Here is a 14,839-nt window from a genome sequence, read left to right on the forward strand (position 1 = left end):
GCCATGGGGGTGGTTTAGGTTTGGTGGCCGAGAAGCAGTGGTACGAGTGGCTTGGCAGGTGGGGAAAGCCGGAGCCTCCCCTCTCTCCCCGCCAACTGCCTCACGGGGCACCTGTGCTTACTGACTACTTGGTTCCTCTTTGATGTCGTAAAGACTCGTGTGTATGATGTGCCCGGGGCAAGTCAAATGCTAAAGCAACCGGGAATCTTCAACATGAACACGTGCCCACTCCCATTTGAGCTAATTACCTTTGCTGGCATTCGCCTTGTTTGAAAGAGAACCGGTTGCTGGTGTGTAGTGTGCAGTCCTTGGGATATTACATTCGATTACCCAAGATGCTCCTCCTCATCCTCCAGGTGGGTAGAGTATTTGAATCGCTTTGGAATGCAACATCTTGACAATGTGTGAAAACTTTGAAAAAGATCATTTGAAGTGTGCTCATTTAGGAGAAAATTGGGTGAAGGGTAGCCAGCAAACACCGAGCCGTCACAGCCGTTTCATGTTTGACACGTTTTCTGGTCTCTGTGAACCAAGGCTTCTGACGTCTGACGCTTGTGTCTTTGTCACATGTACTTCCAGCTAACCTGGAGGCCAGCTTTGAGGAGGTGGAACGCCACCTGCTGCATCTGGAAGACCTGTGCGGGCAGTGTGAGCTGGAGCGGCACAAGCACGCGCAGTCCCAGCAGCTGGAAAGCTACAAGAAAAAGAAGAGGTGGGTCTTTCCCGTCGGCCAGAGTTCCCGTGGTCAACCTCAGCGTTCTGTCCGTGCTGTGTCACGTGCTCTTCGTCTCCATTTTAAGCTGATAGAAGACAAAAGTCTTGTCTATGGAGCGCTCCTAACAAATTTTCCAAAATAGTTTTGGTACCATTGTTCTGGGTCCCCCAGCAGCAGACGGATGAAGTGCTCAGCCACTAACAGAAGGCATCCGTTCAAAAGCACCAGCTGTGCGCTGAGAGAATGGGGTGCAGGCTGCTTCCATAAAGGATTCAGACGTGGTAGCCTCAGGGCCAGTTCTACTCTGTTCCATGTGAGCCGGGATCTGCTGGGCGCCAACGGTTTGGCGCATCTCTTGGTACCTCATGAAGCTGAGTTCTCAAAAGCTCAGGACAAGGTAAAACACAAGAAGCCCCCCATGTAAGTGTGGAGGGGAGCAGAGCGGAGGGGCAGAGTTTTCCAAGTAGGAGTTCTGACCCGTGTCTCCAAGAGGCACATGACTGGGCTGCTTTGTCCCTCTTTGTGACGTGGGTCGGAGGAGAGGGGCCCCAAGGCCAAGCTGTGCAGAGGGGTGTGGTAGACTGACTCTCAGCCCTGCCACTGATGACTGCGCGACCGTAGACAAGAGACTGTATCCTCTCTCCTCTCAAGGGCTCCGGTTTATAATAGGGAGAACAATATGCTTGCCTCCTAAAGTGCTCTGAGGATTAAATGGGACTCTTCTTGTTAAATACAAACAGCATCTGGACGTGTTGGTTGTCACAATCATGATTAGGAGGCTAACGTGAATAGGAAATAGAAGTCTAAGTGAAGCAACCTGCTACCCTAGCCATGGTGCCCCAGTGTGTGCAGTGGCTACCAAGGACAGGGTTGCCAGGTAAAGTCCACAGGTACACTGAGGGCAGGTGGGGTGCCCAGTTGTCATCATGCTGGGCAGGAAATGGTTTGTTAGACGGGAACAAACAGAAGCCATTGTTTTGAGATCGGTGTCTGGGTGAAACTGAAGATCATTTTTGGTGGGAGAAGCAGAGACAGGACGGGCAGAGTACCAGACTGGTTTCACGCTAATTGAAACTTGAGGAGTTCTTGGAGTAGAGTGTTACAGTCTGTGTTAGCCAGGTTTTCTACAGAAACAAAAACAGGACACTTATGATTACACACACACACAAGGATAGATATGTACACACACACACGGATACATATGTATAGCACCAAGGAGTATGACAGCTAATTAGACCACACAGCAGTACAGAGAGCTCAGTTCAACTCACTTCCGTGGAACAGCTAATATACAGGAAGTCCTTCAACTCACAAGGGCTGCTGGGTCCAAGGTCAAGGAAGCAGACAGCTGAGTCTTCCCTAAGGCAATGCAGGCAGTCCAGCCACAGGCAGCAGCCAGCAGGACACGTCACCAAAAGTCAGCAGCTCAGGAGCTTATTGAAGCAGGCATGGATGGGATATCGAACTCAAGCATTGCAAGATGGCAGGATCTGCCAACCTCCAGCTCAAGCGATGCACACACCAGCAGCGTGGTGAAGCAGGTCTTGAAAGAACCTCAAGCTGTAGCGACACTATCCACAGGTTGGCTGTCCTACAGGTAGTGTCGCTCACAAGTTGAGGCGGAGAACTAGCTAAAGCTGCTGCACGCTGGTCCTATCACCAGACAGCAAGAGAGAGGGGCGCGGGGAGGTGTGGGCCTGGCTGAGCCATTTATTTATCTCTTTGCCCTCCAATCAATTGTGACCTTATTAATCCCACATGTTCTTATTTGCCAGGTTAGCACAATAAACCTATCACACAGAGGACTGGGCTGCTCACATGGTCAGACCCTCTGAATAGTGGTAGACAAGAGATTTTTAAAAGTGAGGCGCAGGGCTGAGGGGACCAGGTTTCAAGCCCCAAACACGGGGGGTGGAGGGAATCATCATCGTGAATGAGGGGAGCGTGATGGGGACCCAATGCCCATCTGTAGACAGCTGGACATCCATCCCTTGCAGAGGGGTATTAGGGAGGAGATGAGTCACTCAGGGTTCAGTGTAGCAATAATGAAACTCACAACCTTCCTCTAGTTCTTAAGCACTTCCTCCCCCAACTATCATGATCCCAATTCTACCTTGCAAACCTGGTTAGACCAGAGGATGCACAGTGGTTGGGATTTGGAAACACAGGAAATCTAGGACAGATGAACCCCTCAGGACCAACGGTGAGAGTGGCGATACTGGGAGGGAAGGGTGGGTAGAAAGGGGGAACCTATCATGGGGATCTACATATAATCTCCTCTCTGGGGGATGGGAAACAGAAAAGTGGGTGAAGGGAGATGCCGGGCAGTGTAAGATAGATAAAACAATAATTTATAAATTATTAAGGGTTCATGAGAGAGGGGGGAGCAGGGAGGGAGGGTGAGGGAAAAAAGGAAAATGAGCTGATTCCAGGAACCCAAGCGGAAGGCGAATTTTGAGGGCAACAAATGTATAAGTGTGCTTTACACAATTGATGGATGTATGGATTGTGATAAGAGTTGTATGAGCCCCAATTAAATGATTTTTTTAAAAAGTGAGGCTAATGTGTAGGTGTTGTGGATCGCCACACTGACGTTCGGTTTTTGAGAATGGTACCAGTCGATTGAGGTACAGAGAAAAATGGAGTGTTTCAGCGTAGACATTGTCAACGAGGTCCATGGTCCCCCAGGATGGGTCTTAAAGTTAACAAGGCAGAAGAGCCACCCAGGGAGACCCCTGGGCTCCATCATCAGCGTTCGATTCCTGTGGCACCACTTTAAACAGCGTTGCCATGGTTCTGATGAGTCCAGGTGCAATGGATGAAGGGGCCTGGGACTCGGCAACCGTGCTCTGGAAGACTGGGAGTAGGAGTGAACAGACTTTAAAAAGGGGGCGCTGTGGCTAAGATGCTTGCTGAAGTTGTATGTCTGAGAGGTTTTCTGCAGGTGACTTCAGACCATTGTCTCCCATAGAGCTGAGGTCGGTGGGCGAGTGGCTGATAGCATTTAGAGTTGACTGCTCATCACAGAGAATGGATAACCTTTGTGACCTGCTGGGTTTCTAGACCGATATGTTCGTATAAGGACGTGACCTGTTGTGAGAAGCAAACCACGTCAGTAAGCGGATTTATGGTGTCCCTAAGTGCATTTATAGTGTATTCTAAGGGAACTTAGAATCTGGGGAGGAAATTTTTGGAAGAGATTGGACAGCTTGGACACGGCTTGTGTGACACTAGGAAAGTTGACACGCTTTCCTCACCTGTGAAATGGCAACAACACTAGCTCCGTTCAGGGTTGTTAGAGATTCACTTGGTGCGCGTGGTAAGGGTTATGCCCTGTGAACCAGCACTGACTGGCTAACGTGAGTTATTGCTGGTGAAAATGGTATTCCTTATTTCTAACGTCAGTTCTTTTTTAGCTAGTTAGATATAATAAGTATATTAATATTGTGATATTTATTTTGGTATGTGAGTGTATTGGGAGTTTTATTTAAAAATCACAACATATACCCCAAGACCATGGCCCTCAGTCACCCTTCAGATGTGGAAATGAACTCACCTGCGGACTTGCTTTTCAGTCAAACGTTAAAGACAGGTCTAAGGAGACTCTTAGAATAATCAGCCCCCAGAGCTCAGCGGGACGAAGTTCAGCAGAGGGAAGAAGGGAGGGGAAATGCCTGCAGGAGTCACAGGGAGAAAGGGGGGTAAACGGCAGTCCCGTGAAGGAGAGAAAACACAATGTGAAACTAGTGATCTGGTCTGTAAGCCTTCACCCAACGCACAACAGAAAGTTTTAAAAAAATCACTCAACTACAGCAGGTGACACTTCAATGTGTAGGATTAAATTTCAAGTTTTGATAAAATGATTAGACAGAAAAGAGCTATGAAAGTTATTTCTCATGACTTTGCTTTATTTTAATTAATGCACTATAACTTGTCTATCGTAAGGCAAAACTAATGTGGGGTTTGGAACACAGCCTCAGCTGTGGTTTAAGTAGAAGCCTAAATGCACGGAATAATTCTTACGGTTTTACATAATTGAAGCGACAGAGCATTCCTCATTGTAGAGGTGCAATTGTGTGGTGGGAAGAGCCCTCTCTTTGTCACTGGTTATGAGCTGTGTGTTCTGGGACAAGCGTTCACTTGTCTTTCTACTTTGTTCTGGTTTAAGACTTTGCTTAGTCAAGATAACGTAGGTTCCCAAACTTATTTGGCGTAGCACCCTCCTTTCATAAAAAAAAATTACTCAGCACCGCCCCTGGCGATTACAAACAAGTGTACTGCAAAGCCGGCAGTCCAGGATGGAGTGTAAAGAAGTTGCTTTTGCAGCCTCCCCATCGTTCCTTCTAGCGCCCCCAGGGGGCAGCATGGCCCGAGTTGGAAAACTGCTTCCCAGCTGGAAACGAGTGGTGCTTGAAATACTTAAAACTGGAAAACTGTATCTTCTTAATAAACTTAGATGTGAGAAATGGAGGTTTGATTATGGGGCCTGTTACTATGCCATATGAGGGGTACCCCCCCCGAAACGGATTTTTTTTCCCCAAAAGCTATGTTTTTAATTTTTTATAGAAAACAACCGTATCACCTTCAAAGTACTCGCCATTACACTTAGTACGTTTGTCAAATCTGCGATTCCATTCTTGGAAACATTTCAAACTCATCTGTTTGGATGGCTGACAGCACCCCGCCCCCCTCGTGTTTTCTTTCTTCGCCTCTTCTACGTTGTCAAATCGCTGTCCTTTCATGTCCCTCTTCATTCACGAGGTAAAAGAAAATAGATGTCACCCAGAGCAAGGTCAGGTGGGCAAGGTGCGTGGCAAGAGAGGCATGCTGTTCTTTTTCCAAAAGCAGGCGCACTGAGATGGCTGCGTGAGCAGGTGCGTGGTCGTGGTGGCAAAACCAGTCCCTCTCTGCCACAAAACAGGCCTTTCTTGTTCTACACAATTACACAATCTGTTAAGAAATTCTAAATAGAAAGCCTGATTAACAGCCTGACCTGGTGGAATGAGCTCCAAATGCACTATCCCCGTCACCTCAACCAACAAGCAAACAAATGACCATCATCTTAATCCTTGATTTCACTTGACGAGGTTTTTTGGGGGCGAGGGGATGATGGTGTCTTCCACTGGCTTGATTGATGTTTGCTTTCAGGGTTGTAAGATTAGCATCATGTCTCCTCGCCAGTAATGACCTTGGGGAATGTCTGGGTCGCTCTGGAGCTGTTGTTTCCAAGCGTGGCATGTTTCCACTCAACACTATTTTCCTGGCCAGTCAGAACCCAAGGCACACATTTCACAGCCACCCTTCTCATTCCCAAATCTCCCATTAAAAGTCGCTGAGCAGAGCTCCAAGACAGTGCAGATAATTCCCCCACCTCTCCAATGGTCCGTTATCGATCTCTGAGCACAAGTGCGCAAAGTTTGTCAACATTTTTGCCTGTTGGGAAGTTGACAGACATCCAGAACGAGGTTTGTCATCATTCAACATTTCGCCCTTTTGAAGCGAGAAAGCTACTTGTACATGTGTGTAAGCTGTGTTAAGCATCACAACAATTTCTGCAGCATTTTTCCCTAGCGGGAAGCAAAATTTCACAGCGCAACGCTGTTCTCTTAATCAGCCATCACAAAAGACGAGGAGGTTCCAGTGGAATGGCTTTTATGGAAACATGAATTGTGGCGAAAGAGGACCTTCCCAGGCGGTACCACGGGTACACTAACTCAGAGTGAGTTGCTGGATGCTCAGTTGCTTGGTGGGAAAAACGTGTACTATCAAAGTACTGCCAAGCGGACCTTGTTTGCTCTTTTTGTTGTTTTGGGGAGGGAGTACCCCCTCCTAAGTTTTGGGGGGAAATGTGCCGTTTGAGGACTACAACTTATAATCAGTTTGAATTTTACAAACTGGTAAATATTTCATAATCTTTTAAATTTTGTGGAATTACTATCTATCTCTCCAGGGCAGCATGAGATTAATGTAAAATGTCATAACATTTTGAAAACTTAGGATGAACTTCAAGAATGAGAATTTTAAAATTAATCTAAGACTTTGAAGAACTCTCCAAGATTTTGTCAAAGAAAACTTTCTCCTGTATGTTTCTAACTATATTTGTTAATAGTTCTGTATAACATCTTCTCAAAATAAACATTTATCAATAAAGGCCCAAATATTTTCCATCTAATTGCTTAGTAAAATAATAAGACTTGTGATTGAAATTGAACTCATACTCATATCCTGAGATGATTGCTATTGTTTTTCATTCAGATTTTTTATTAACAGGTACTTTGGTTACCTCTCACTGCCATCCAGTAGATTCTATCTCACAGCTGCCCTACAGGACAGGGTGGAACTGCCCCTGTGGGTCCTGAGACTCTGAATCTTTATCAGAGTAAAAGCCTCATGTTTTTCCAACACATCTTTTGGTTAGCAGCCCAGAGCACAATCCATGAACCCACCAGGGCTACCATAACACCCAGACCCCAAATGGGTGACCTTCAAGGGCAATATGTATTGCATCATTTTGTTTTAGAGGGCAGTCCAAACAGGGCATGAGCTCCAGGGGGGCAGGCTTCTTTGTTGCAGCCCCAGGTCTTCATTGACATTTGGCTTACAGAGGGCTCTTTACCTGGTTTCAGGATCTGGTACCGCTTTACCTGGTACTGCTTCTGCTCTTTCTGTATGGCCACTCAGACGGATTAGTCTGGGGACCCGCTTGACTCCAGGGCTCCCTCATTAACATAACAGAAGAAATCTTCTATTCCAAATAGAATTATATGTGTAAGTCTAAAGGTTAGGACTCCAACATAACTTTTTGAGGAGGACAGTTCAATCCATAACAACAGAAATACAAGCTATGTCATAAGAAAGATCAGACTTAGTTATCCGATAGGGATTGATCAAACATCTTAGATTCATTCTTAGATGTTCTTCACATCTGGAATCGAACCCATCCCTGGAGGTCACCTTTCAGCAAAATAATAAATCATCCCAGAAAGTGAACGAGAACCCCTGTTAAGAATATGCCCCTCACGCCCCTCACTCAAAAACTCAGTGCCATCGAGTCAATTCTGACTCATAGTGACCCTGTGGGACAGCAGAAAACTGCCCTTGTGGATTTCCGAGCCACAAACTGAGTAGAAAGCTGTGTCTTTCTCCGGTGGTTTTGAATCGCTGATCTTGGGGTTAGTAGCCCAACTCATAATCACTATGCCCAAAATCAGCAATCCCCAGATGAGACCAAAACGAAGTGCAGAAAGAAGGGAGAGGAAAAAGGGACAAACGGAAATCGGGAACCCAACGAGGAAGTGGGAAGTGTTGAGGGGATTGCAACTAATGTCATGAAGTAGAAGGTGTATAAGTTGTTGGATGTGGTGCTAATGTGCTCTGTAAACTTTTACCCAAATCACGTAAAACGCACACATACCCCCCCCCACCCAAAAGCAAAAAACGTTTTCGTGTGAGACCTAGAAGACGAAGATTGAATTCCTTCCCTGCTGCTGTCCATGTGCTTGGTGGGGCTGGGGGTTGTGGAGCCGGCTCATTTCTCCTGAAGACCTGTGTGCAACAGCAAAGCCCTGCCATCCCCGTGCCATCCTCAGAGGCGTGGGTGTGTTTGAACCTATCGTTGCCGCCACTGTGTCGCTCCAGCTCATTGAGGCTCCTCTTGTTTTGCTGACCCTCTGTGTCACCAAGCGTGAGATTCTTCTCCAGGGGGTTCCCAGGGACGGGCTTCCTGACACCATGTCCAAAGAGCATGAGACAAAGGCTGGCCATCTCCGCATCTAAGGAATAGTCTGGCTGTACTTCTAACAAGACACAGCTTTCATGCTTCTTCTGCAGCACCATAATTCCAAGGCTTCCCTCTTCCCTGGTTTCCCGGATTCATTGCCCACCTTTCCCGCAGTGAGGATATCCCGGCATGAGCCAAGGGACCTTCGTCTTCGGAGCGACAGCTTTACAGCTTCGCATTGTTTCGAGGTGGTTTGCAGCAGATTTTTCCTCTGAAGTCTGCAGTCTGAATTCTTGGCTGATTCCTCCAGAGGGTCGGTGGTTGTTCCGGAAAGCCTGGCCTCTGTGACGGTAGACTGGCCGGCGTGTCTGTAAAACAGACAAGGATCCCTTCTGGAAAGACACCTTACGGAGAGAATAGAGCAAAGCAGTCAAATGAAGATTGGCCCTGAATGTCTTCTAAGTACGAGATCATTCAGTCGATTGCGCCATAGAGAATGGGAGAAAATTGTAGACCAGAACACAGATTCTTTAAAAACAAACAAACAATAAAAACAGACTTATTAGATTGGCAGGGACCAGCGGATTCCTTGAGACAATTGCTGCGAGATAATCTATATTTCTCGAACTGAAACCATTCTTGAAGGGTACCTTTCAGTTAATTAACAGCTTAATTCATAAAACAATATAACTTTTGAGGACTGTACTCCTTTTAAACGCATGCACGCACACACATCTCCAAATGAAGGGAGTTAGATTAATGGAAATTATTGTTCAGATTTTTGTTTGCATATCTAGTTCACTCTTGGTTCCTTGTGTGAGCCCTGGTGGTTTTGTGGTTAGCGCTGGGCTGCTAACGATGAGGGCAGCAGCCGCTGCATGGGAGAAAGATGGGGCTTTCTACTCCCGAAAAGAGTTACAGTCTCAGAAACCCACAGTTCTACTGTGCCCTTCAGGGGCACTTTGAGTCACAGTTGACTCGATGGCAGTGAGTTTGGTTTGTTGGAGGTTTTTTCCTTTTGGTTCCTTTATTCCATTGTAAGCTATCAAAACACATGGGAGTATAAGGAAGGCTAGTGTAATGACACCAAGCTAATTTTGATTGATTTAGAGCTTTCATTTAACACATGTATTGAACATAGTCATTCATCTCTGTACTGTCAAACCACACTCAACCTTATGAAACCCCATGAGATCCTACTAAGAAGATAGCGAGGAGCCTTTACGTGTTACAGTTCAAAAGAACACAGGGCGTGGAAGAGAAGTGGCAGTCGATGAGAGACGTCGTCCACAGTTTGGTAGTTGCATCAAGGAGTGGTGACTGGGAGCAGAGCGGAAAAGCCAGGAAGCTAAGCTGGAACTGCCGTGTGCTGTGGAGGAGAGGGCTGGCATGGAGCAAGCTGGTGTGCAGAATAGATTGCAGGAAGGCTCAGGAATGAAAGGCGCCAAGTACCTTCCAAGGTTACGTGTGTTGAAAGCAGGAAGATGGATTGAAAGTTAGACCCCCTAATCCACTCCTCAGTCACATGGTCACCACTGCCCTACCTCGTCAAGAGGCATGGGACTGGACGCGAGAGGCTCCAGGCTTGAAGATGCTAGATCGATTGGGGCAGGTACATTGGTGACCCATCACTTGTCTGTCAGTTTGTCATATTGTGGGGACTTGAGTGTTGTGATGTTAGCAGTGGTTTTCCAGGGCCCACAGGGGCACTCATGGTAGACGGGTCTCAGGGGAGCTTCCGGAGTAAAGCAGAGTAGGAAGGAAAGGCCTGGTGGTCTGAAAATCAGCCACAGGAAACCTTGTGAATCACACAGCACATGGCCCAGTGCAGTTCTAGAAGCTGAGCCCTCCACATAGAGTGGCTGCAACAATGGCAGGAGCGTGCCAGCAGTCGTGAAAACGACACAGGATTAGGCAGTATGTTGCAGTGACACAGAAATCACTCTGAGTTAGAGCTGATTTGATGGCACCTAAGGAGCCATAGTTACCTGTTGTGTTGAAATGCACAAGGTCAGCAGTTCAAAACCACCAACACCTCCACAGGAGAAAGACTGGGCTTTCTACTCCCATAAAGAGTCATAGTCTCAGAAACTCACTGGGCAGTTCTACTTTGTCCTATAGGGTCACTTCGGCATCGACTTGATGGCAGTGGATTGGGGATTTGGGTTAACAAGGGTGCTTTAGCCCTACTGAGGGCCAAAGGGCTAAGTGGAAATCGATCCACATAATAAACGCTGAGACTCATCTTTAGGACTCTTTCCCCCCATTGACTCCCTGAACTTGGGCAGCTAAACGCATGTTCTTCTGCTCAGACTATTGTGGGGTTCATCTGTGAAACTGACCGGTCCACGAGAGAGAGAAACAGCAAAAATAGACATTTGGGGAGGTCTCTGATCCACCAGCTGGTGCTCATGTAAGCACCCTATCACGTTGAGCCCCACATCTTTGTGTGCCTTGTTCTTAGATAAGAATTGACAGCCGGGGAATAATATTCCATGTACAAAAGGACCAAAACAAAAGAACCCCAAAAAGTATAAAATAAGCAGTCATATGCAGTATTTGATGCAGATGTGCATGTGCTATATGACTTTTTAAAACCACCCTCCCCCTCCTGTATTAGTTTTCTATGCACGCTCTGCGAGTCTATGCATGGATACATTATGACAAAACACAGTAATAAAAAACAGAAAGGAGACTATGAGGGACACAAGAAATAAAAAACAAAATTATAGTAACTGTAGCTCTAGAGGCCGTCTTCTAAGGACTCTTTTGCATCCTGAGAGAAGATGCCATTGAAAAGAAACAAGTTAGAAAACAAGAAGGTGCTCTTAGAAATACAATATAGAGGAGCGGAAAGCCTCAGCGGAAGGTTGGAAGATAATGCTGAAGAAGACTGTATCAGAGTACAAAAAGACTGAGAAAGTATGTTGGAAAATGAGATCCTTCATTAGGTCCCACATCTGAGTACTGGGAGCTGCAGAATCAGAGGGGGGAGAGAGGCAGTTATTGGATAAATCAGGCAAGAAAATGGTCCTGAACTGCAGGAGGTGAATGTCTGGCTTTGAAAGGGCCTGGCAAGATGAGTAGGGAAATGCCTATCTCCAGTACATAGGTTTGCAAACATCATTGTGCTAGAAATGCGGAGGTCACAGAAAGCTGGAGACTGGCCATAACTGTTAGGGATCAATTACAACAAGGAACGTCCATTGGGCTCCACTTGGAAACATTACTGTTAGAAAGAAATATTACTATAATAAGACACACAGCCAAATTTTCATCAGATGTCAGGGGGAAAGTAGTTTTCAAGTGTGTAAGGGCTCAAACTCAGCTTTTTGATTTTTATTAACAAATGCCCGCGACTTCAAAAATGCGTGTCTTTTATTTTGATAAGCATAAACTCGAATTAAAATATTTTGATCCACGTTAACCTTCCCTGAAGTGTTTTGCTTGGAATACTAGACGGACAAGAGGGCCACTGATAAAATGTTCCCGGATCAGATACGTTTTGGAAACACATTATCCTGCCAGTGCCTCCTGTAACTTTGTAGTGTGTGTCAGTCTGTTAGGGCGCTGAGGAATCCCATAGTAAAGAAATCTGCGTGACTCCGCATTTCACAACTTGTCTTGTTCAGAGAGCAAATTTGTATGTCATACATATCCAAGCTTTGTCTGTCTAGTTCTCTGTACAAGAAAGTTTGCGAAATTCTCAGATTTTTTAAGCAAAATTGAGTTTTCATTTTAAGTTTATACTATACAATATTTTATAATATTGATTCTTATAAATAGACTGCCCTTTAAAAATGAGGCTCTTCAAACTAAACTAGTTGCTTTCTTTTTTGTCTGTATTCTGAAAAAGAGGCTAATGTATGATACAAAAAAAGTGATGGTGTGAGAGGTCGTCAGTTTCACTCTGACTCACAGTGACCCTGTGACAGAAGACCGCTGCTCCCGCACCGTCTGGACCAGGGGTTCCAAACTTTTTAAAGAGGGGGCCAGTTCACTGTTGGAGGGACGGACTATAGTTTAAAGAAAACTATGAACAAATTTCTATGCACACTGCACTTTGAAGTAAAAAAACAAAACGGGCAAAAACACCCGGCGGGCTGGATAAATGTCCTGGGCGGGCCGCATGTGACCCGTGGGCCGTAGTTTGAGGACCCCTGGTCCGAACAATTGCTACCATCGGTGTTTGTACCCTTCATTGCGAGCCTCTTGCTCAGGGACTTCTTTTTCTCCACTGCCCCTCTACCCAGCAGCACAGCCTCTCCAGGGGCAGCCCCCACTGTAAGCGTGTCCAAACTGCCTTGCCCATCCTTGCTTCTCAGGAACATCCTGGCGGTGCTTCCTCTAGGACAGATGTGGTCCTTCTTCTGGTAGTCACGAGGTGTGGATCAAAGGCATGATTTCTCCATCGTCCAGATTTCACATGCATTTGGAGTGACTGAAAGTACCATGTCTTTAGGTCAGGCACCCCTTAGTCCTCAAAGCGACCTCTTTGCTCTTTAACACGATAAAGAGGTCTTGTGCAGCAGATGGCCCGTACAACACAGCATTTGATTTATTTTTTTGTATTTTACTATTTTAAAGGTCATCTTGTTGGGGGGATTTACAGCTCTTAAAACAATCCATACATCAATTGTATCAAGCCTATTTGTACACGTGTTGCCATCGTCATTTTCTAAACATTTACTTTCTATTTGAGTGTCAGCACCTCTTTTTCCCCCCTCCCCACTGCCCCTCACCCTCTTGCCCCCTTGACAAATTATAAATTATTATTTGATATCTCTACACCGACCGCTGTCTCCCTGCACCAACATGTCTGTTGGCCGTCCCCTGGTGGCGGTCACTTGATTTCTTAACTGTTGCGTCTATGGGCACTGATTGTGGATTCAGGAAAAGGAAGTCATCCTTGACCCCGCCAGCCTTGTCTCCATGTGTCACGATGTTGCTTGTTGGTCTGGTTGGGAGGATTTGGGTTTTTTTATTGAGGTGTACACCATACGTCTCTGACCTGCATCAGTGAGTGCTTTGAGGCCTCAGTTTTAGCAAGCAAGGTCATGGCATCTGCGTGTTGCAGATTGGTAGTCTTCCTCCAGCCCTGATGCCTTGTTCTTCATGGAGTCCAGCTCCGTGGGCGATTTGCCTTAGCATGCAGAGTTAGCAAGTAAGGTGGAGCACACAGCCCGGGTGGGCACTCTTCCTGTTCTGGGACCATGCAGTGCCCTCGTGTTCTGTTTCCTCTTGGTCTGCGTGCAAGTTCCATGTGAGGACAATTAAGTGTATTCTTCGCAATATCATTCATAATTTGTTATGATCCGTACAGTTGGGTGCCTTGAATACTCAATAAGACACAAGTAAACCTCTTTCTGGTCCTCTCTGCGCTCAGCCAAGTTCCATCTGACATTAACAACGATATCCCTGGCGCCATGTCCTCTTCTGAATCCGGCCTGGGTTCCGACAGCCCTCTCTTGGCGTACTGCGTCACCATTTGTGCGTGATTTTCATTAAAATGTTACTTATATGTGGTATTCATGATAGTTCTCGATTAATTTCCGCGTTCTGTTGGGTCACCTTCCTTCAGAATGAGTGCAGATTTGGATCTTTTACAGTCGGAGGCCACATGGCTGTCATCCAGATTTCTTGGCCTAGACAAATGAAGGCTTCCCATGCTTCCAGTGTGGTAACATTTCTTTTGCCCCAAGAAATCCTTCAGTATTACAAGTCAAGGCTTGAATTTTTTCTTCTGTTCTTCCACCTTGATAAATGCAGTGCATGTTATTTCCTTTCGGTTTTTCTAAAGTCAGGTCTTCGCACATTTAATTACATTACTTTGTCTTCCCAGGCCTTCCTTTGAAATATTCTGTTCACCTCTTTTTTTGCCATCATTTCGTCCATTCACTCTAGTTACTCTACTTCCTATTGTTTCCTTTTTTTTTTCATGAGTCTGAAGAGGACTTTATAGATTCTTTTTTTCACATTTTATTAGGGACTCATGCAACTCTTATCTCAATCCATACATACATCAATTGTGTAAAGCACATCTGTACATTCTTTGCCCTCATCATTTTAAAGCATTTGCTCTCCACTTAAGCCCTTTGCGTCAAGTCCTCCTTTTTCCCCTCCCTCCATGCTCCCCACTCCTCATGAGCCCTTGATAATTTATAGATTATTATTTTGTCATCTCTTGCCCTATCCAGCGTCTCCCCTTGCCCCCTCCTCTGTTGTGTGTCCCCCAGGGAGGAGGTCACATGTAGATCCCTGTAATCTGTTCCCCCTTTCCAAACCACTCATCTTCCACACTCCCAATATCGCCCCTCACACCCCTGATCTTGAAGGTATCATCCACCCTGGATTCCTTGTTCCTCCAGCTCCCATCTGCACCAGTGTACAACCTCTGCTCTATC

The 14,839-nt window shown here is 46.0% G+C and overlaps 1 protein-coding gene across 5 annotated transcripts in view; it reads left to right on the top strand.

Annotated features, from left to right (window-relative positions):
- DTNBP1 (dystrobrevin binding protein 1) overlaps positions 1–14,839 on the top strand; it is a 155,024-nt gene that overhangs the window by 52,772 nt on the left and 87,413 nt on the right. For all 5 annotated transcript variants that reach the window (XM_075532451.1, XM_075532450.1, XM_075532454.1 and 2 more), the window contains exon 6: positions 580–712. In XM_075532451.1, coding sequence (XP_075388566.1) covers positions 580–712 — 133 coding nt within the window. The remainder of the gene's footprint in view (positions 1–579; positions 713–14,839) is intronic.

Source organism: Tenrec ecaudatus, chromosome 1 (assembly GCF_050624435.1).
Source record: "Tenrec ecaudatus isolate mTenEca1 chromosome 1, mTenEca1.hap1, whole genome shotgun sequence".
Lineage (NCBI taxonomy): Eukaryota > Metazoa > Chordata > Mammalia > Afrosoricida > Tenrecidae > Tenrec > Tenrec ecaudatus.